Genomic DNA, 22,094 nt, shown 5'->3' with positions numbered 1-22,094 from the left:
ATAGTCAAGGGTTTGCCTGTAAAGATTGTGTACAATGGCAAGACTACTGAGGCATCCCATGAGTAGCCTTGTCCACATGTATTGTCTCCCTTTAGTGGTAAAGGCAAACTGTAGTGCAGAGGCTGTTGACATAGGCATTAAATGGAACGTATTAGTCAAATTTATAGTAGCAAAATATTTACCAGTTGCTGATTGGATGGAGTCAGCAAGTTTAGTAATTAGGTTGTTGGCTGTAGAGGCTGAAAAGGTTGGGACCGTGGTGTTACTGTTGCAGCAATTCACTGTGGGGCAGCAGTCATTTATTCCAGGTTTAAGAACAGGCCAGTTAGGGCTGTTAAGTGAAGAAGCAGTAGAGTTAATCACCCTTCACTCATTACCAGTTATATAACAAGTTTTAATCCTCGAGGACCCTGTTTTAAATTACATTGAGTCGTGTTAACCATTTTTATGGGGATGAGGTGGGGGATGGGTCAGGGGTTCTCATTTTGTCAAGCCAATTTGTAAATGTCAAAGACAATTTAATTTTCATTTATTTTTCATTGGGTCAGAGCATCCATGCCCACTATGGGATATTTTAGGGCAAGGAGTGCTGTTACCATGGGGAATTTAAGCAAGACGAGTTCTGATAGTTAGAGTGAGGCATACCTGTCTTCTATTTTGTATTCAGTAATTCCCTTAAGTAAATCCTCCATTATGGGGGATACCATGTTTAAATTTAGTGGGATCCCCAGGCATAACTGCAATGTTAGCCTTACATGTTAAGGCCATGAAGTTTTGCCAGTTGGTGAATTTCAGCTGATACTGAAGTTAATTCAGAACCTGTGTTGTAGAGGCACAAAAGCCAACCAGTGTCCTTTCATTATTGGTTGTATAAAACTCTTTTAGTAAATTTTGGATCTCCAGTTGGGTCAGATTATGAGCCCTTGTTGTAACTTGGTTTTTGTTGGTTTTATCTCCCTGCCTCCAGGTTTCTTTCTTTCCATTTTTTTTTTGGTTTATCTTATGTTGGTGAGGGGTGGGGGAGTGTTCCTCTCTATCCCTATCATATTTGTAAGTTTCTTCCTCCAGAAAGCCTCAAATCAATGTCATCAAGGTTAGGGGTCTCTTCCATAGCAATGATTGATTTATATGATTTAGAGACCCTGGGCTTAAGTTGGGTTCGAATTAACTCCTTCCTGGTTCCACAAGGGTGCCATGAGTGTTTCCGTATAATCCTGAGGATTAGGGTCATTGTTACAACAAAGGCATAGATAGCAGAGTGGTACACTGGAAGATTGCTGGGTCTACCACCTAGACTTGATAGATCAAAACCATCCTCTGCTACAGCCCCACCTTTTCTGTCATGCAGGCTTCCTTTTTTTCTTTTCTCTGTACAAGTTCCTGGAGAATATTTTGAGTTTCTAGCCACACAAAGTTGCAGCTTTCAGTTTCTGTCTATACAATGACCTGTGGTGCCAACCTTCTGGGTGTTTATGGGGAAAGATTCAGGAGATTGGTGGTCTCTCTGGCAGGTGGCTGCCTCTTCCTCCAGGGAATGCCAATTTTCCTGCAGTCAGGGTCCTCATACAGTAAAATCATTTTGTCTATGACATGGATGGAGGCCATAAGGCCCATGCTTGCAAGATTAGCCCTTTGGTGTGCTGGTAAGCACAGTACTGAGCAAAGCCTAGGTGCATTGGCTATGGGTTTTGCATTGGAAGAGCAGTTGAGTACCAAATACTCCTTCTTCCCCCCAACTCTTTTTTTTTTTTCCATCAGCCCCTGGGCCACAGGCCACCATGGATGTGCACCTCAATACCCTTGAGGGTCAGGAGAGCGCAAGCAACAGCAGCAAGGGAAGCAGAAGCACAGGAGACCAGAAAGGTCACTATCCTTGCATGAATAAGAGCAACCAGGATGCCATGCTTAATTCTCTGTGGGATGGTGGTCTTCTTCCTTTCCACAAACCTCACAAAGGGCTATCTCTGGGTCTGTCCTAGATGTGCACAGTTACAAACAAAGTCTGTATAGCTTCCCCAAGAAGCCAGTTATGGTCACCAGGCTAGATGCTGGGACTTAACCTGACCCTTGGTAAGCAAGACTGAAGCACTGACTGGTTAAGGCACTGTGTTTTCACAGCCTTTACATGTGGGAGCATCAGAGACTGCCTGCCGAAGACAGGCTAGGCTTGACAGCACCAGGTTATGCCAGGGTATAGTCAAATAACAATTCTCATCTTGAGTACAAGAGCATTTTAGGGTGGAAAGAGATGGCAATGGATGACAAAGACAACAGAATACCACACAGGGCACAGCCCAAGCCTGCTAGCAACTAGTGGTTCTATCTCAGGCAGTCTTCACCATATTGTGGAACTAGTTAAGTTAGCCAAGAGCAGTTAATTAAAGCTAACCAAGTGTCCTGAGTTGTGGTCAGGCATGTCATGTGGTTTGTGACACCAGTGGTTTTTGTTGCCTCCTATTCACCTCATTGTTGAGGGAGAGATTCCTGCCCTGGGGATATGGAGGTGGCTAAACACACAGCATTGACACTGGACAGATGAGCTCCACAGAAGTTCATTAGTCACATATATTCACAGCTCAGGGAGAAGGACATCATAGACATCACATGGAGATTATACACAGGAACAGAGGGAACAACCAAGGGCTTTGGGAGGCAGACTTTATAGTAACAAAAGAGTGTGGTACCTCCTAGTTCCCACAAGAAGATGTGATCGCCTTGTTTGAATAATTCCACAGGCTGGCAAGGAGCTGAAAACCACTACTCAGGAATAAGCATGAACCGTTCCTGGTCACACTGATAAGGCGCGTTGTTTGGTAGGGTACCTTATCCATGGGTGCAGGATGGGGTGGGAAACTTATGATTAGGCCATTTGAAGCCCTCCTAATTTTACGAGATGTCAGGGCAGCACGTAATATTGAGCCTTGATTTTAGGCTTTCCACCACATGGAGGAATGAATCCTGTGGATGATCATGAATTGGTTGGAAATTTACCCCAGAGAGAATAAATTTTATTGTGGAAGTGAATGATTTTGCTTTGAATCACAAGACTATTTTCTGCTGTGAAGGAAAAATGGAGATCTGTGAGTTAAAATAAGTTCTGTTAAAGAATAATGCAACTATGTTACTGCGCATCTGTTTTTGGTGACTGAGTGAAATAGATATCTTGTTGTTACTTGAATAAGAAATCATTGAACCTTAGCCAGAACTTCCTTTTCTGGAACTATGGAAGACTTAATGTTCTTTACAAAGCCCTAGTACACAGCACACTGAAGTGTAGGGTACAATATTTTCACAACTCTTTTTAAATGAATGTTCATATTGGCAAATTAGTAAGAGAATACTTCATAAGCCCAGAACAATGAGAAATCACAAATCTAGGCAGGTGAGTGCTACACCCAAAGGCTTCCCTGGGTTCCCTAGTGATTCATAACTCCTCTTTTAAAGAGCCATGTTTGTGGAGAAATGGAAGAAATTTAGGACCCACTCAGGGTGAAAAGTCAGATTGGGTCCCCAGCATAAGGTTTACACTGATAGGAGTGACATGTTCAGTCAAAAGGTAATATGACAAAACCCCAGCCTTCAAAGAAAGACAGTAGGGATATTTGTGAGTCTTGGCCTTGCTTTGAGTGGAAAAGGGGAAAAAGGCACTCCCGATAGTTTATTACCAAAAGCAGAACCTCACAGATTTGCAACTGTGTAGTCCTTGTAGTCTGAAAAAGTCCATGCTGAGAATTTAAAGCAAGCCAATTTGGTGGTGCCCCCAGGCACCCAGTAGAGGCAAATTCAGAGCCTATGTAGAGGAAAACACTTTAACCCAGGTCTCAGATAATTCCAAAGAAAAAGTTTTTAAAAACATGAGTTCACAATCCCTAACTATAAAACATACAAGGAAATAAGCCAACATGAGAGAGATTCTGCAGAAACAATAAATAACAGAATCAGATTACCAAGAATTCATATATTGGAATTATTTGCACAGAATTCTAAAAAATAGGTGTAATAGGGGTCTGGCCTGGTGGCATAGTGGTTAAGTTCATGCACTCAGCTTTGGCGGCCCAGGGTTTGTGAGTTTGGATCCTGGGCACGGACCTACACAGTGCTCATCAAGCCATGCTGAGGCAGTGTCCCACATGCAAAATAGAGGAAGACTGGTACAGGTATTAGCTCAGAACCAATCTTCCTCAAGCAAAAAGAGGAAGATTGGCAACAAATGTTAGCTCAGGGCCAATCTTCCTCAGCCAAAAAAGTCCCCCCCCCCCCAAAATAGGCTTAATATATTTGAAAAGAATAAATGAAGATATTTAAATTACATATGCCTAAGGAATAAGATAGTATAATACAATGAAGCAGACTTGGAAAAGAGCCAAACAGATTGTCTGGAAATGAAAAACAAAATAATTAGAAATTAAAGTGATGCATAGTTTGTGCAGCAGATTAGACAGAGATTAAGAGAGAATTAGTGAACTGGAAGAAGATCTGAAGACGTTATACAGAATGCAGCACAGAAAGACAAGAGATAGGCCAATTTAGAGCCTGGATGGACACAGAAAAATATGAAGGAAAGGTTGAGAGACAAGGTCAATTGAATGAGCATGTCTATCTCATATGTCTAATTGGAATTCTCAAGGAAGTAATAGAGAAAGGATAAAAGGCAATATCCAAAGAGATAATACCTGAGAATTTTCCAGAATTGATTAAAGTCTCAAATTCAAGAATCCTAAGAAATCCTAAGGAGGATAAACAAAAAGTACCTAGGCACCTGTAATGCCGTTGCAGAATACCAAAATGATAAATCCTCAAAATAAGCCAGAAAATAAGGCTCTCCACACACCACAAAGAATGACAATTATGCCACCAATATGCTAATCAGGATTCTCCAGAGAAACAGAACCAATGGGATATATAAGCCAATTCTATATAACAGATAAATATATATCTACTAGATATAATATGTGTATATTATATAAATATAGATAATTATATTTATAATAGATAAATATATATTTAATAGATATATGAGATCTATTAGATCTGGATATATATTTATCTAGTATAAGGAATTGGCTCATGCTGTTGTAGAGACTGAGAAAGCCCCAGATCTGCAGTCAGCAAGCAGGAGACCCAGGAGAGCGGACGGCATAGTTCTATTCCAAGTCTGAAGGCCTGAGAAGCAGGAGAGCTGAGTGTGAGTTCCAGTCCAATCTGAGTCTGAATGTCCCAGCTGGAAGACAGGCAGAGAGAGCAAATTCTTCCTCACTCAGCCTTTTCTTCTATTGAGGCCTTCAATGGATTGGATGCTTATCCTCATTGGGGAGGGCAATCAGTGACCACATCAGTAGTTACACCATTTGTCACACATAAAGGGACCATATGTCTCTGTTTTATTCTATTTTTCTATTTGCCTATCCTTGAAGGATATCACACTATCTTAATAACTAATACTCTGTGATGAATCTTCATATCTGAAAAAGTATGTCCTCACGCTTTATAATGAGCCTTCAGGTCTGATGGTGTAAGTCCTTTTTTCTTTTTCTTCCTTTTTTAAATAAGAAGCTATTTACATATAAATTTTATAATCAGCTTATGACTCTTAGTACGGTGGATTTACTTCCAAAACTTCCCTTTTGATCCTTCTAAAGGCGCTCCTTCACCTCAGTCTCTGTTTTCAGACAATGCATCTTATAATCACCTTTATTATATGACTTAGAAATGTTCATGTTCCTCAGTGCTCACAGGAAAAAATACAATCTCCTTTTTCTTTCTTTCTTTTTTTTTTTTTTGAGGAAGCTTAGCCCTGAGCTCACATCCACACCAATTCTCCTCATTTTGCGGAGGAAGGCTGGCCCTGACCTAACACCTGTGCCTATCTTCCTCTACTTTGTATATGTCGGACGCCTGCCATAGCATGGCTGCACAAGTGGTCTGCACAAGGGATCCAAACCTGCGAACCCAGGGCCGCCGAAGCGGAATGTGAGAACTTAACTGCTGTGCCACCAATCTCCTTTTGAATGATGTTCATTTTCTTTGCAACTTGGGTTCTAGTTATCACTATGGTCCAACTTATTTTCCAACTCTCTACGACATAATATTCCATTCCAGCCAGATGTTTCCTGTTCCTTAACCTGGAACCTCCCTTTTACACTCCCATCTTCTTGATTTAGCTTAAGATATTTCTCTGGTTTGGTAGGCCTTTTCCTTTTCTTTCTACCTGTATGAATCCCTCCCAAATGTTAGGCCCCAATATGAATTCTACAGCTTCTGTGAAATCTCTCTTAGTAGTCCCCAAATTTAGTAACCATTTTTCTTCTACATTTCTATAGCATTTTTCATTTATACCACTTATTTTAATATAGCATATGTTGACTTCTATTTTTACATTCCCTTTAACATGCATGTATTTCATCTGTACAATTCCATCACACACTTTCAGAGTGAAGACCACGTATTAGGCTTTTTCTGTGTCCCCACTGTGTCCATCACAGTGTTTAGTCTTATTTGGCACTATTTCTCCAGAATCTGGTACTGAGTGAAGGATATAGGAGATGTTTAAAAACAATCTGTTGAATTAAGATTGTCTTTTTTCAACAGATATTTGGTCAGGTGTGATACAAGGAGCAATGCATGAGGTCTCAGATGAAGCGGGCTCTGGTCTTAACTCTGTCACTTGCTAGCTGGGTTGCTTTAGCCAAACTACTTCAGTTCTGTGATCATCAGTTTCCTCACTTTAAAATAAAGATAGTAAAGACTTCAACACAGTACAGAATCACGTGAGCTAATTCTTATTAAAGTGCTTTAAAACATTGTGTGCTCTACAAATGTTTATGCCATTTTTCATATTATAAAAATCTTCATTACAGAATATTTGAAGAATTCAATAAAGTTCAAAGAAGAAAATAGAAATCATTTACAAGAACACTATCATGAAAGAACTACTCTTAAAATTTTGGTGTATTTTCCCTACTATGTTTTCCTGTGCATATATTTTTAAAATTAATATTATATGTATACTGGTTTTGAGCTTCTTTTTTCATTTGTTGTGTCAATTGAATATATTTTAGATATTTTTCATGAAATCTTTTTTTCTATTGAAGTTATATAATATTAAATAACTGTAGCAACAATTTCTGATTTTTACAAAAGGTTTTTGTAAAAGTTAAATGTATCTGTATAAATAATTTCACTTCTGTTAACTTAATTGTAGGTTAATATCAATACATACTTTGATGGACAAAAATATTTCAATGGTATGACATTTCCTTCTGAAGTTATTGTACTTGGTTGGGAGCTTTTTGCCTATATGATGACCCAGAAAATCCTCAAAACTACTTTTAAATTTTTGCTACTGTGATTTTGATTGAATTTTGTGCTTGATGAAACACTAAAATGATTACTTCTTCTGCAAAGAAAAATAAAGTACTGAAGACAACTTAGAAAGCAAATCAGAGCTTGAAAAGTCTCATTTTCCCCCTTTTCTCAATTGGAACAAAAAAAAAGATGGAAATTAAATCCTTTCAAAAAAGGACTCAGAGACATCCCAAAGAATTTTTCTTTAAATTGGTGAAATAGAAGAAAAATACATCACTGGAACTGTTAAACTTGCACACATCTTAAAAAGCATCTCACGTATATGTCAACTGGATTTATCCAGTTTGATTAAGGAAAGGTTTGTGAAGGGTTTCAGTCCTCAGCCATGTTTCTTACTTTTGCCATTGCATTTGGCTTTTTGACTATGCATATTTTACATATTTGGCATAGACCCTGAAATGTTCGCTTTCTAGAAAATTTTCTTTTTACAAAACTTTCACTAAAAATTTACGGGGAGGTGGTAGGGCGAAAGGGGTAAAAGGGTACATGGATGTGGTGATGGATGGCAATTAGTCTTTGAGTGGTGAACCCAATGTAGTTTACACATAAATTGAAATATAGTGATGTACACCTGAAATTTATATAATGTTTTAAATCGATGTTACCTCAGTAATAAAAAAAAAAAGATTAGAATTATCTTGGCCTGAACATATTGTATTTTTAAGATATAATACAGTAGTATCAAATAAGTATTATCTAGCTTTGAAATATTCACATGTAAGATATATATTGGATATGCTTGTGTATGTGAGCACTGAAAAAATGCTGGAAGGATATGCACCAGAGTTATAACAGTGCTGTCACCAGTTAATGGGATATAAGGCAATTTGTTTTTTCTACTTTACGTCTTCCAGAATTGTCATTTTTTTTCCAACAATAAGCACATATTTTCATATGCAAATAGAAAAGAATTCATTTTGAAAAAAAAGGAAAGATAACTGTTTAGTAAACAAATTGTTTAGAGTGCCCACTGGGTGCCAGGCAGAGCTTTTAGTGCTCTGAGAACATCCATGAAACGGCCTAGAAAACCTCTGCCTTTGTGGAGGAGGACAGACAGTAAACACTGAGGGCAATCATACTAAGTTCTAATGCATGTCAAGGCTGCTAAGTGCCAGGGGAAAGGAGAGCCAGGCACGGAGAATCAGGAGCCACAGGGAGGCGACACCGTTTTAAATGGCGGTCAGGGCGAGCCTACAGGGAAAGTAGAGTTCTCTCGCATATTTTGTGACTCTTCTTTCCTCGTTATGTGTCATGTCATTATATTGTTACTCAGATGAAGAACTGTTTTTGAGACTTTCAATCCCATTGTAATTATTAAAGAAACACTTCAACGTGGTTTGTTCCTGAAAGTAAATGGAAAGTTCACCTTTAGGGAGAGACTTCGATGAATGGTGTAAAGGAGCTGTGGTCTTCTGTGACGGGTGGCTTATCTGGAAGAGATGTTGCAGAAAGGGAGCCAGCTGTGAGGCATTTGTGTGTGCATGTGTGTGCGTGCGTGTGTGTGTGGCAGGCAGGGAGGTTGTAAGTGATTTTTTTAAATGATTTTTTTACACACTGTTTTTTTTTAAACACCAAGTTTCTGGCAATGTATCTGTGTTAATCTCTTTTGTCTTTATAACTCACGACATTAGAAGTTATCTCTAGAGCCACATCAATACCACAGTTTAACAGAATAAATGATATTTATAATGATAATCTATTATAGTGCCTATAAGTTAATATGACTAATTTCTAAACAAATGTCATTTCTGTAGCTGTTAAGCAAGCACATTTATATCCATTAGTTTGCTTGATTCCAAGGTAGTAGAATAGGTAATATTAATCCTACTTTTGATAAATGTGGAAACTTAATTAACAGAGGAGGTAAATGTCTTGCTGGAAGCTGCAAGTCTATTAGAAGGCAATGCAGGATTCAACTTCAGGAATGCTCCCTTTTAGGTGACCAAACTTTCCATTGGTCCGTATGGACTGCTTAACAAACACGAGGACTGATTTAAGGGCGGTCATCCTAGAGTCTGCTAATGTAGTTCAGTAATTTTATCAGTGCTCAAAGCTCTGCTCTGAAATCTTCCCTTGAAATAATTTTATTTTGAATATATGCAAATCTAAATTACTTAAGGAGGCTTCGAAACTAACTTGAATTCATTCTTAGTACAAAGAGATGGGTGATCAAATAGGACATACGGTTTTTAATTGAAAATAGTTTACTGTAAAACATAATGTTGTATTTTAAATACAGTGTTATTCTACCATCATATATGTAAGTAGAAAGTGAGTTGCACTGATGGAGTCACAAAAATATTTTGAGAGGTGAAATAAACGTGTAGCTTCCTAAAGTAATTGCTTTGATGGATACGGTAACATTTAATGTATAAATTTTGATAGTAAAAATAATTCTATTAGTTTGTATCGCAGCTGCATTTTTCCTTTATAAGACAGATAAGTATATATAAATTATAAAATTTTCTGAAACAGAAGCATGCAATTTAAAGTGTCCATTCTTAAGCTACTGCTTTAAGTTACATTTACATTGGAAGAGTAATTACGGGACTATTTTTCATCAAAGATACATCACTCTCAATAATAATCTTAGGCAAAGAAAATAAGTCTAGAGGATAAAGGGCTTAATTTTTCCTCTTGTCAAGAATAAAAATGGCAAAAGAGAATCAGTCGAATAAGTTAGAAGTATAGCATCTGGTCTATTTAAAGTGTCAGAGGATTCCATCTTTGCACAAGGGGAAGCTGATGAATTGTGTGTAACTGACTTCAGGTTGGCAAGACTGGTCACAGTTGAATGTTTATGACTCCCTTCCAGAGAGGGCCAGTGTCTGAAGAGAATAACTGGCCAGATGCCCTGGATGAGGGTCATTCTGTAAGAATTTTTGCATTAACTACTGCTCTGCGTATGGCAATCAGTGTTGCCCACACCTGCAAGACGTTGTATTTACCATTGGTCTACAGCCTGCCTCCAAAGCTATTTTAATGTTAACATAACAAATTCATTTTAGTATTTAATAATTGAACTTTCAGTCCGTATTGAGGATATTAATAATTAAAAGCACCTAAACTGACTGTGCTTGCCTGCTAATAATTTATAGGTATCAGGTATTGATTCAACATTTATTAACTGAATTTATTAGGCAACTATGTTCCAGTCCATGTACTTGGCAGAGGGATATAAAGTCTTTTCTACGGTGACCACATTGGTCAGAGTTAACTTCCCCTTCTCTCCTTTCTATTGATGTCATCAAAAGTCACTTGACATTTTAAAACCACTGTCTCATTAAAAGGGGAACCAACTTCTTAAGTCTTGCATTTAAACCCTTCTGTACAACAGGCTGTATTCACTCTGAGACGGTAGGAGTGCAGGCAGACCATATGAACCTCAAAGTTGTATCATTTTCCCACTGGTGCAAATTCAGTTCTTGGGCTTTTGTGAACTTGGAGAGTCTTTGTGCTCCTTTGGAAATCTATGAATGCTTTGTGTCCAAAAGCAGTTGGAAAAGGGCAAAGATGAGAAGTGGGTAGTCGGAGAGCAGCCTTTTACCAGCATCTGCTTACTCATTCTCTGGGACCCCACTCAAAAACTGTGTTCCCTGGGCAGTTGGGCCCATTTTCTCTTTTGGAATTGCCCACTCCCTCCTCTGTGCATGGGGGGAGCTGCCTGGCATGCAGCCTTCCAAGGTCTCCAGTTGAGGCAGAGGAATTCCTTACTTATTATGGCAAATCCCACAGTAACTAGCACTGTACTTTGCACAGAGTTGGTGTTAAATAAATACTTTTTGAATTGATTCCAAGTGCTTTTTTAAGCAGGCTCCAGGACCTTAATAAAATAAGAATAGAACTATATTTGAGTCACTGATTGGAAAGGGTAATGCGAGAAATAAATGCGAATGAAGGAGTACAGGCAAGATTTGAGGAAAAAGTGGGAAAAAAAGAATGAGAATCGTTCCTTCTAATCCATGCCAAATCCTCTCAATGCTGATCACTCAGAAAGAGAGAAATAAGAAGGCGGGAGGTGAAAGGCCAAACCTACGTGAGATGTGAGATAGGCAGTATGCTCTGCTGTGGCTTATAACCATTTAGAATTACGCTCATCTAAAGAAGAACTGAAAATATTATTCTGTGAACTGGATACCACCCACTACGCATAAACACACACACACGCATCCACACGCACGCATATGCACCACTAAGGATTATGTACTAATAAAAAGAGGAACCTGTTCTGGAGAGGAGCAGGAGCAATTATGATAATGGCAGAAGAAGTACTGTCTGAACTTGGGAAAAACTGTTGTACACACACCTGCTGTGTTATGTTAATGCATCCCTTTACTGTCTGGGTCGGGAAGGTTGGACAATATGGTCCTTTCAAATTTAAAATCTGCTACCTCCCTCTCTGTATAGGGAATGACCTCTTGAGAATTCTCTCATAACAGAGACAATTACTAGGAAGATAGAGGATGCTTAGGAAAGCACTAGTGATTACCATGTCCACTTGAAGGCAAGAAAAGGTAAAACAGGTTCTGTTCTCCCAAACATGAACATGAGGCTATTGAAAATTAGGTCTGAGACCAGAACAGATAGAAATACACAGCTGTCACTGGGGAAAAAAGCCTTTGAGAGAAACTTCCTTATTTCTAAAGAGTAGGAACAGAGTGTATTTTGTTTGGTCCCTGCAAATTACAGTGATTTGGTTTCAGCCTGAACAAGCACTACAAGCAAATACTAGCAGGCAGAGCCTCTCCGGGAGTGGCCAAATGAGTCAGTTTTCATTTCCTCCAAGCCCTAGTGTGGCTGATCCAACCTTAGAAAAGCAGAACAAAAGGCAAGAGATTACTGCACCCTGCAGCATCCAAGTGACTCATTCCGATCAGGGGTTATTTATAGCAATTTGGCTCACACCAAGAACTTCCTGCTCTGTTAGCGAACGTGTGAATGTGCGAATGGAAGTTCCAGGACCGTAACAGTAGACAGAGATGCAGAGTGTGATGAACTCTCGAGCCTGTTGTGTTTTTGATCTAGTCGTGCCTTTCAACCACCTTTGTGAATATATACCTTGAGTAGGCTGATCATCTTCATGTGCACATTCTATTTGTAGATGTTGCTATGAGGACAGATTCACCAGAAATGACTGATGTGGAGCCTATGGTCAACAATTTTGCATCTTCAGCAAGGACAGGCCGCCGGAATGCTGTACCAGACATCCAGGGCTCAGCTGCGACAGGCGGAACCTCAGAGTTGCCCCACAGACTGGAGGCTCTCTCCATGAAGGAAGGTAACATGCAAAATGCTCATAAAATCAGCAGCACTTACCTCGTCTTAATCAGTCCTCGCCTCTGGATCAGTCACCCTGTTATCTAGTTAAAAGTGCTCTTTTTTTCCTTACTTGTTTACTAAAACCTCTCAGCTTTTGTTTAAGGCTAAGTGGATTTCTGAAAGCAAACAATTTCATCTTTTTATCTCACGGTGTGTATATGGAAACAGAACATTTGTTTATTCGTTGGATGTGTGTGGTCATGCACAGAGCTGGTGATTGGGAATACAAAAGTGAGTAAATATGATCCCTTTGCTCAATGAGCTTACAAAATTTACCAAAAAGCACTCAGAAATTAAGTAAGTTTTCTTCTGCCATCCGTTGACAAATCTCTTTGGAAGCTTCTGCTTCACTGTGGTATTCTACAAGCCCTTCTGTTTCTCGTATCTAAGAAGAAGTTTATTATCAACTAGAGATGAGATCTTTAAGGTGAGTATTTGTATAAAAGATGATCATTCTTCAACCAGTAGAAAAAGTCGAATTAAGGAAAAAGGAGAGCTGTCAAACCAATGAAGAACAATCTTGGGTCGTTCTCCTCATTGCTTACATACAGTTCACAGAGCTCCCAGAGTTTAGTCTTCTGAAAATAAATAACAATACTTTCAACAAAGTGTGAAAAGAGTCCTTTCATTTAAAAATATTCTTAGAGGTTAAAGATAACTTTAATTCCAAGTCATTACCAAAATACCTATGCCTTGTGCCCCATTTTAGACTTCAAGAAGGACTCCAATGAGTATGTAGCAATTTATTCCTGGTGGCAATGAGGCAAGAGAGAGCTGGAAGCTTCCCATGCACATATACCCTTTCATGTGAGCCCTAGAGGAGGGCTCTTGGTTCTTTGCCTCAGGACATTGTTTATTACCTGGTAAAGTCATAAATGTTCCTGGTTTGAGCCCTATGAAACACATACATCCTTGTTAGGCCAGGACAGTGGCTAAATCCTGGAGTCCTGTGGCTACCTCACCTTTTTCCAGAGGTAACTGCATTTCTCATACTCACTACAAGTAATAGTAAAAAAAATACACGTACACATAAACTACTATAAGGTGAAAGAAAAGATGGAAGAAATAAAAGGAAGAAAAGAAATAAAAACGTGTAATGTTTTTGACCTTTTAATTTTGAAAATGTAATGTGGTTATCAGAACATGATGTTGCTGTTGAAAGGCCATCCTCAACTTTCGAGGTAGAGAAGATAAGTTACTTGCTAGTATCACAGGACTATTTAAGTTTATATACCCTACATATAATGCTTGTTGACATTACTTAGTTGAGCAAAAGAGAACAAATCCACTGTGGGAGAGTTAGCAGTCAGTCTTCTCCATTTTGTTTTGTTCACTAAAGACACCATTATCTGAAAGAATATTGTTCCTATTTTTATAATTTTCTTTAAATAATTTTGAAAGAGTCAAAGTATTAAATAAGAAACTCAAAATGTTAAAAGTGGATCAACATATAACACCAGATGTTGAAGAATATGCAAAAGGCAATAAGTTTACATAGGTAGATGGCTTAGACGATGTTTTATTAACAAAGCTACAAATAAGTAGCTTTAATGCGTATCTTCTTTTTCATTAGCTGAGTGCAAATATTATTGAGAATTTTAAAATGAATAGTTTCCAATTGTTAGTAAAAATGGAAAGCTGCTGTCTGTCTCAGGCATTATGGTTTCAATGTTTTTGTCATTTAAAAATACAAATTCTGGGAAAGATCTGCAAGTTTACCTCGGATCTATCTTCCTTTGTTTTTGTTTTTTGATATTCTCAGGTGGGAAGAAATCTAGGATCTCAAACGTCTTGAATCCCACATGAAATTAACCCGTCCAAAATTTTCCTAGTTCATAATCTGCCTTAATCTATCTCTTATTAATTGGTAACCATAGTAAGGAGGACAATGATGCCTTATAACATATCAGCAAGAGGTGACAAAGGATGGCAGCCCAGGAAACTGTGAATGTCACAAAGGTCCTTTTCTTAACTCCCACCATCATTTACTATTCATTTGATCCATCATTCAACTTAGCACCCACTAAGCGCTAAGCACCATTCTCAAAACCAGCAGTATGGTGGTGAATAAGACAGATATGAATTCTTGCTGTCATGGATCTTATATTCCAATGGGAGAGTTAGATTGTAAACAAATAAATATAGAAGTCAACCAAGATATGTTCTATCAGAGAATTAAAATAGGATGCTATGGTAGAGAGCTACTGGATGGCTATATTAGATCAAGAAATTAGAAAAGCCCTAATTGAAATCTGACAACTGACAGTGATATATTTTGAATAGCCACTGAATGATCCAGGCACACGCAGATCAGAGCTAAGAGCGTTCTTTGCAGAAGGAGCAGTTAGTAAAAAATTCTTAGAGTGGAAGAAGAGGAACGGGACCAAGAAACAAAATCCTATGACTTGCAGGCAGTGGGTGAGAGGGAGAGTGGTACACAATGATGGAGAAATAAACAAGGGCTAGATCTTTTATGGTTTTAGAAACCTAGATGAATGAATAGAATTTTATTCTAAATGTGAGGATTTTCAGAAGGAGAGTGACATATATGTTTAAATGTTCACTTTATCTGTTATGTGGAGAATAGATTGTAGAAGAGAAATCGTGGAAATAGTTGAGTTAAGAGGTGCAACTCCTGTTAGGAAATCTTTTTAGGCCAAATTAAACATTCGGACTCACAAGACCCCACGGGCACCAATCTACTCAGAAGTATACAGGTTGAAAACACAGCAGACCAGAAGGACAGCATCTCAAAGTCTTCTTCCATGGGAGTCCTTGCAGCAATCCATATAGCAGTCCTGGGGGCTAGTCTCTGTGCCACCCCCACCTCAGCACTAAGTGAAAACTCAGCTGCAAGTAGACAAGATCTGCATCAATGGAGGCAATGAGTTAGAAGCCCTGTGTCTCGTGGGAGCTAATACTTTGTAACAAATCCTTCAAAGTAGCTTCCCTGCAAGAGACATGCACAGTTACAGAGTTGTTGCATTCATGGAAGCCTAACCCTATGGTTTCTTACATGGTATTTATAGTTCCTATATAGTTTCTCTCTGTACAGTTGTATTTGACCATTTGGATCATTTTTACCGTAAGCTTAGTAACCAGGATGACATTCCATCTTAATCAGGTTCCAGGGTAACAGAGCTAGAAAATTAACCTGAATTTCAAATTTCCTTAGAGAAGGGGAAAGGGTTTTGTTAACCTTTGCCCATGGGGACTGTTGCCATAGTCCAGTGAGAAATGAAAGTTTCAATAGGTATAAAAGGTGGAGAAAGGTAGATGAATTTGGGGTATGTTTTGTAGGCAGAATCAATGGGACTTGCTGATGAATTGGATGTGGTGGAGATGACTACAGATAATGAAGAAGGGAAATGGAGGATAATTCTTAAAGCAATAGAGTTTATGGTGGTGCCATATACTGAGAAGGGCCAGCCTGGAGGAGGGGGAATTTTGAGAGTTAAAGGAGTGATTTCTGCTTCCTCCATATTCCATTTGAGATGCCCAGGAGATGCTTATGACGTCCAAATGGACGTGTTGGTTAAGCAGCTGGATATATAGTTCTGGGGGAACAATAAAAAAGACATTTGGAGATGTACATTTTGGAATATTTGAATTTGTATTTTCAAAATATCTTTTATATGATAGAGGAGAAAACAGTGCAAATGAAATTACCCCATAACTGACAAGCCACATGAGTAGACTTTTAATACCTATGGAAACACAAATGTAAGAAGGAGAAGGACCTTTAGAAGATCCAGCCTTTCAAAATATAGATGTTACCATGACTAAGCCCCAAGCACATTAGGTGACTCGCCCAGCTCACAAACTTGGGTGACGATAAGATCTCTGGCTCCAGGGCTTTCATCTTTCTCATTATACCAACTTTTCTTGACGAATATTTCATGGAAATTCTTCTGGATGTTAATGTGTCACATACAGAAGAGGGTGCTGTGGTCACATAAGTTCGGAATTACTGATGTAAATGTAATTGGCTTTTTACACTTCTCAGAATGTTTCCTTTATAAACAAGGACTTCTCAGATCCTTTGTTACAAAGACTTTACCATGCCCTTGTGCCTACAGACCTCTAAGGATAGGACACACGGCACTTCCTTCTCTCATTTATTTGGCCATCTTTGAAGAAGCATCTTAGAATTATTGTTCTGTGAGGCACTCTGAAAATGTTGTACTGTACCTCATGTTCTCACAAGAAGTGGAAAAAGCAACTGACACGAAGAGAACATGATAACGGAAATAGAAAAATGTGAAAAAAAAGACTATTTGATATGGCATGTTTTAACCCTATATTAATTTAAAAGCATAGTTCAGTAAATAATTCAAGTGGTGTATTGCCTAAAGAATACATCATTGCATTCTGCATGTGATCTTTATATAAAATAACACAGGTTACCACCTATATATATATATAAAGACAATCATTTCAAAGCTGTACATAAGGAAAACAGAATCAACACAGATAATTTAGGAACCAGCATTTTCTTACCTTTCCAAAAGTTCTTACTAATTATGGCTGCGAAAATGAGATAAACAAATGTTGTACAAAGCTTTTCCACATTTGAAAGGAAACAGGTTTGAAAGGAAAATTTGATGTTGTATACTCAGAGAAATGATGTTTGGGAAATATACTGAAAATATACTCAATTATAATGAAAAACAATTGACAAGTGCAGAAGGCAGAATAATAATAATAATGATAAATATCCTAGAAATTGCATGATTTTATAAATAAGATAACTTCTTTGTTTGACTACTGTTTTCCTTTTATTAACATTACAATACAAAGTTAGCAACAATCATAACTTCTTTGAGTTTATTGTTCCCTTTAATCTCCAATCATCTTTCAGTATATTTCTAAATATCCAATTTCATATTTTAAAGCAAAAAATGAGACTGGTATAAGAGGTGTTTGGACCTACATTTCATATTTTAGCTGATAGTCCTGAGCAAGGTACTAGGTCGTCAAAAGATGATCTCCTGCTAGTCTTCATCTAATCATTATCCTGAGTTTCTAATTGACTTCATAGCAAGAAGACTACTTAAGGCGCCTTCATATCACCGTCTCCTCATTAGACCAACTTAGAGAAAGCGTAGCTGACAGCTCTTCTCTGAAAGCTCTAATGCTATGTGGGTAGCTTGCTTAGAACCTATGGTGGCAAATGCTGCTGAAATCATTCTGGAAATAATTTAGTGCTTTGCGTACCATTTATTACCAAGACCATTTTCCTGAGGGAGTTGTTTCAGTAAACACTTATTAAGCACCTGCCATACTAATCAGAAGGCAATTGAGTGTGATTGCTAAGATTCAAACCCTCTCTTGATCCCAGTTCTCCTTCCAGCTACTGTTTTGTAGCAAAGCTCTTCAAAAGACTATTTTTCTGCCTCCAAATCCATTGTCCCATTTTTTTCTCTAACCCTAATATAGGGCTTTCATCCCACTGCACCACCCCACTGCTACTTCAGGATCATAAGTGACGTCTCTGCTGAATTCAGTGGCCAATTCTTAGTCCTCATCTTACAGGATCTCTTAGCAGTTTTATCATGATTGATTGTCCCTTCTTCTCAACACTTTTCTTCCCTCAGCTTCCAGGACACCCTACTCTCCTGGTTTTCTTCTTGCCTCACTGGCTGCTCTTCACACTTTTGTTTTCTTATTTCCTCTATCTTTTAATGAATTGGCTGGTACTAGAACTCAGTCTTTGGACATCCTCTCTGTCAACACTCCCTTTCTTGTGATATTATCCAATCTCACTGGGATAATGATCATCCTTCTGATAACTCACTCATTTGCCATCTCTAGCCTCAAGCTCCTCTGAACTTCACACTCACGTGTTTAATTGCCTACTTGACATCTCTACTTGGACATCTAACAGGAATCTCAAACTTGATGGATACTAAAATGAACTCCAGATATTGTCCCTGAAAACTGCTCTTCCTGCATCTTCACCATCTTGGTGAATGGCAATTTCATTTGTCCAGTGGCTAAAGCCAAAAACTTTGGAATCATCTTCATCTCCTCTCTTTCTCTCAACTCTCCATCTAATTCATCAGCAAATATTTTCAGCTCTACTTTCAGAATTGGTCCAGAAATCTGCCATTTTTCACCTAAAAGATCTCGTCCTTTGATACCAATCTGACCCCTTCTTCCACTCTTTTATTCTCCACACTGTCTCGCCCGCAGTTCCTTCCTGCACGTTGCTGCCTTGGGCTTTTCTGTTCCTTCTCCTAGGAATACTCTTCTCTCTTTTATCCACATAGCTAGGGGGTCCCTCCATCACCTCCTCAGGTCTTTACTCACATGCCTCCTTCTCCACGAGGTATTCCCAGACAACCCTATCTAAAATTGCAACCTCCAGGCCCCAAGACTTCACAATTCATATTCTTTAATTTTCTCCGTAGCACGTGTCACTTCTCACTTGCCACACATTTTGTTTATTTTGTTTATTGTCCATTTCCTTCACTAGAAGTTCCCTGAGAGCTGGAATGCATGTTTTTTTCACTGCTTGGTACATAATATATGCTTAATAAATATTTCATGAATGAAAGTTGAAGAACTGAATAGAGTTCATCAGATTTATCTTCAGATGCCATTGATGATTTTGGTAAGAGCAGTTTTCGAGAAGTAGTAGAGACTTAACAGTTTTATTTTTAAATGGAGATGATGAAAGATGATACATTTTAAAGGACAAAGGAAAAGACAATAAGTGGAAGAATTGCCGTTGAAAGAAGGCCTTTGCTTGTTAGTTTGAAGATGGTAGTGACTTGAGTAAATGAGGGAACCAAGAGAAAGAGGGAAAGTCAGATGAAATGGAGAGAGGGCATGATCGTTAGAGTCAGCTTCCTGATGAGGCAGAAATGGATAGGATCCTGGTTCATGAAGGAATTAGACTCAGATAGGGTAAGCAGCACCAGGGCCAGCTCCAAAGCTGTGCAACCAGTGTAGTTGCACAAGGCTCTGGGCTCGGAAGAGACTCACACTTGGTTTAATAGTCTACTGTGGCCATCTTGAAATTTTCCATGTGTTTTGAATAAGGGATGCTGTGTTTTCACTTTGCACCGGGCTCCCATAAATTGTCTAGCTAGTCCTAAGTAGCACGTCATCTTCCATTGTTCTAGGAGGGAGGGCAGAAGGAATCCGTGCCGACCACAGAGGGTTTTAGAAGTTTGATGGCAGAAAGTTGAGGCAGTTCTTATCTGATGGCCTTGATTTTTATTTCCTGTGAAGTAGAAAGTGTGATCATCTTCTAAGAGCAAAGGAGGAGGAAAAAGTGGGGAAGCTGGAGAGAGTGTGATTTAGCATAGGGAGATGAGGAATTGTGTGGACTATGGAGCCAGTCAGCCTGTGTCCAAATTGTGGCTCTGTTACTACCTAGTTCTGTGACTTTGGGCGAGTCACTTAACCTGTTTGTACTTCAAAGGACTAATCTGTAATGGGAGATTGTAATAATATCTTAGAAGACTGCCTGGCACATAGTAATTTTGGACAATAAGAGAGAAAGGTAATTAGGAGAACGTAGATCCCCCAACCTACTGGTATCTCTTTTCTTTCAGTAGTTTCCATATCTGGATTTAGGGAAAATATGTCCTAATCAAGTAGGAAATGACTAGACTGCATAAAGAAAAAAAAACAACTGTTTTATTCCAATATAATGTGAAATATATATCAATATATTCTATATATGAATGAAAATTATTTATCCTTTTAGATGTGAAAAAGAAAGGTGAAGAAACAACACAAGATCAACTGAAAAAGCCCAACAATGAAGCAAAATGAAGGCTCACAACTTAAAAAAAGTGCTGAATTTCTTCACGTTGGAAGATGTAGTGGCTCTGCTCTCCTGAGACGTTTGATCTGGTAGTAACTGTGGTAACATTGCAGCCCTCAGCAACATGTGTGTGCTACATCATTTTGTTGTGATGCTATTCACTTGGATTGCAACCATGATGTCCAACGTAGGTTATTAAAAGGCACATCACTTCCAAAGTGCACCCAAAGAAAAGGTTGAAAATGTATGGTCGCTTAAATACACATTGTCTATAAACCCAACAAAATCCACTGTTCTTTTTGGATTAATTTAGCCAGATGTATTTTCAATTCCATTTTTATGGTAACAAGTAAACCATCTCTTGGTAGATATAAACCAAGCACAATTAATTTAAAACTTGATGGAATATGTGGGAAATTATGTTTTTTAGGGAGAAGGAATAATAGAATAGTCACAAATTCATGGCTAGAGGGTGTAGCTGTGTGATCTTGGGCAATTGCATCATGTCTCTAATTCTCAGTTTTTAACTAGAAGTGCATCAGTTTTTCCCCCAACCCTAGAAAGATTTGGGAAAATAGTAAAAGTTTGACAACCTAAACATCTCTGGGATGTTTTTGTCTGCTATATTTTGCCTCTAGTCTATGCATACTGTGATTTTTTCATGCGGACTCTTCAAATGCAAAATTTGCAACAAATTGTTTATATAGACATGCCTATCAAATGAATTTCACTATCTTCCTTAACTTTGATGTGTGTAAGTGTCTGTATACGTTTTTCTTTAATGTGAATTATACAAAACACCTTACTAGTTGCTTTACACTATCTGTTCTTATTCTTAGGGCTTTTGTGTATAAATATCTTGTCCCTAAAATAATTTCCTCAGGAATGCAGACCTTAATTTTTATATCTTTCCTAAAGTGGTAAATAGGAGAATAGGCACCTAAATATTTAGTGAATGATGTAAGTAGGAATAGCAAAATACTAGCTTTTAATATATATCGAAGTATGTATTTTAAAAGGAACAAAACCAAAACCAAAGCTTTAGTAAATTTTGATTTATTAGACATTTTAAGAAAATAATAGAATTCTGAATTTAAAAAAATTTGACTAATGAATCTGTTTTCATTTTCAGATATATATGCATGCATGCAATTATATTTTCTTTGATGTGACTTAGGCTATGTCTGTGTACAGTAATCAAATAAACTCTTCACTGTTTAAGAAACTCGTTACTGACAGTCTCCTTCATTTTATCTTCTAAAGTAGACCACGTGAAAATAGCAGCGCGTTTGAAAGCAGGAAGGTGATTGTCTCTGCAACATAAAACACCCCCTGCTTGTTATTTCATTGACAACGTTTACTTTTATGTCTAATATACACCAAAGGGATAGATTCCAAAGCACCTGATTGTTTTAAGTTCTCAAATATAGATTTTTCTTTATAAAATAATCAAAAGTAACACTTAAGGTGTAGCACTAATTTCATATTCAATAAAATGTATTATAGCCATTACAATTATATTTCTGAGAGTTATTTAATGACATGATATTATATAATCAGTATAAAGAGGGGTTAGAATAGAACAGTGGTTTTCAGCTTGGGGGTAGTGGCGATTTTGGCCCCTGGAGGA

General features: G+C 38.1%; 1 protein-coding gene across 2 annotated transcripts in view; it reads left to right on the top strand.

Annotated features, from left to right (window-relative positions):
- Window positions 1–21,670, top strand: part of PKIB (cAMP-dependent protein kinase inhibitor beta) — an 81,021-nt gene extending 59,351 nt beyond the window's left edge. The window contains exons 1-3 of one of the 2 annotated variants that reach the window (XM_046674342.1): window positions 3,056–3,080; window positions 12,467–12,643; window positions 20,405–21,670. In XM_046674342.1, the coding sequence (XP_046530298.1) occupies window positions 3,071–3,080; window positions 12,467–12,643; window positions 20,405–20,472 (255 nt within the window). In that variant the 5' untranslated portion in view covers window positions 3,056–3,070 and the 3' untranslated portion in view covers window positions 20,473–21,670. Of the gene's footprint in view, window positions 1–3,055; window positions 3,081–12,466; window positions 12,644–20,404 lie in introns of those variants that run through there. The other variant, XM_046674341.1, reaches the window with a different exon arrangement.
- The last annotated feature ends 424 nt before the right edge of the window (window positions 21,671–22,094 follow it).

This window comes from Equus quagga, chromosome 11 (genome assembly GCF_021613505.1).
Source record: "Equus quagga isolate Etosha38 chromosome 11, UCLA_HA_Equagga_1.0, whole genome shotgun sequence".
Lineage (NCBI taxonomy): Eukaryota > Metazoa > Chordata > Mammalia > Perissodactyla > Equidae > Equus > Equus quagga.
The sequence above is the reverse complement of the archived record's forward strand: the minus strand, read 5'-3'. Positions and strand labels throughout refer to the sequence as shown.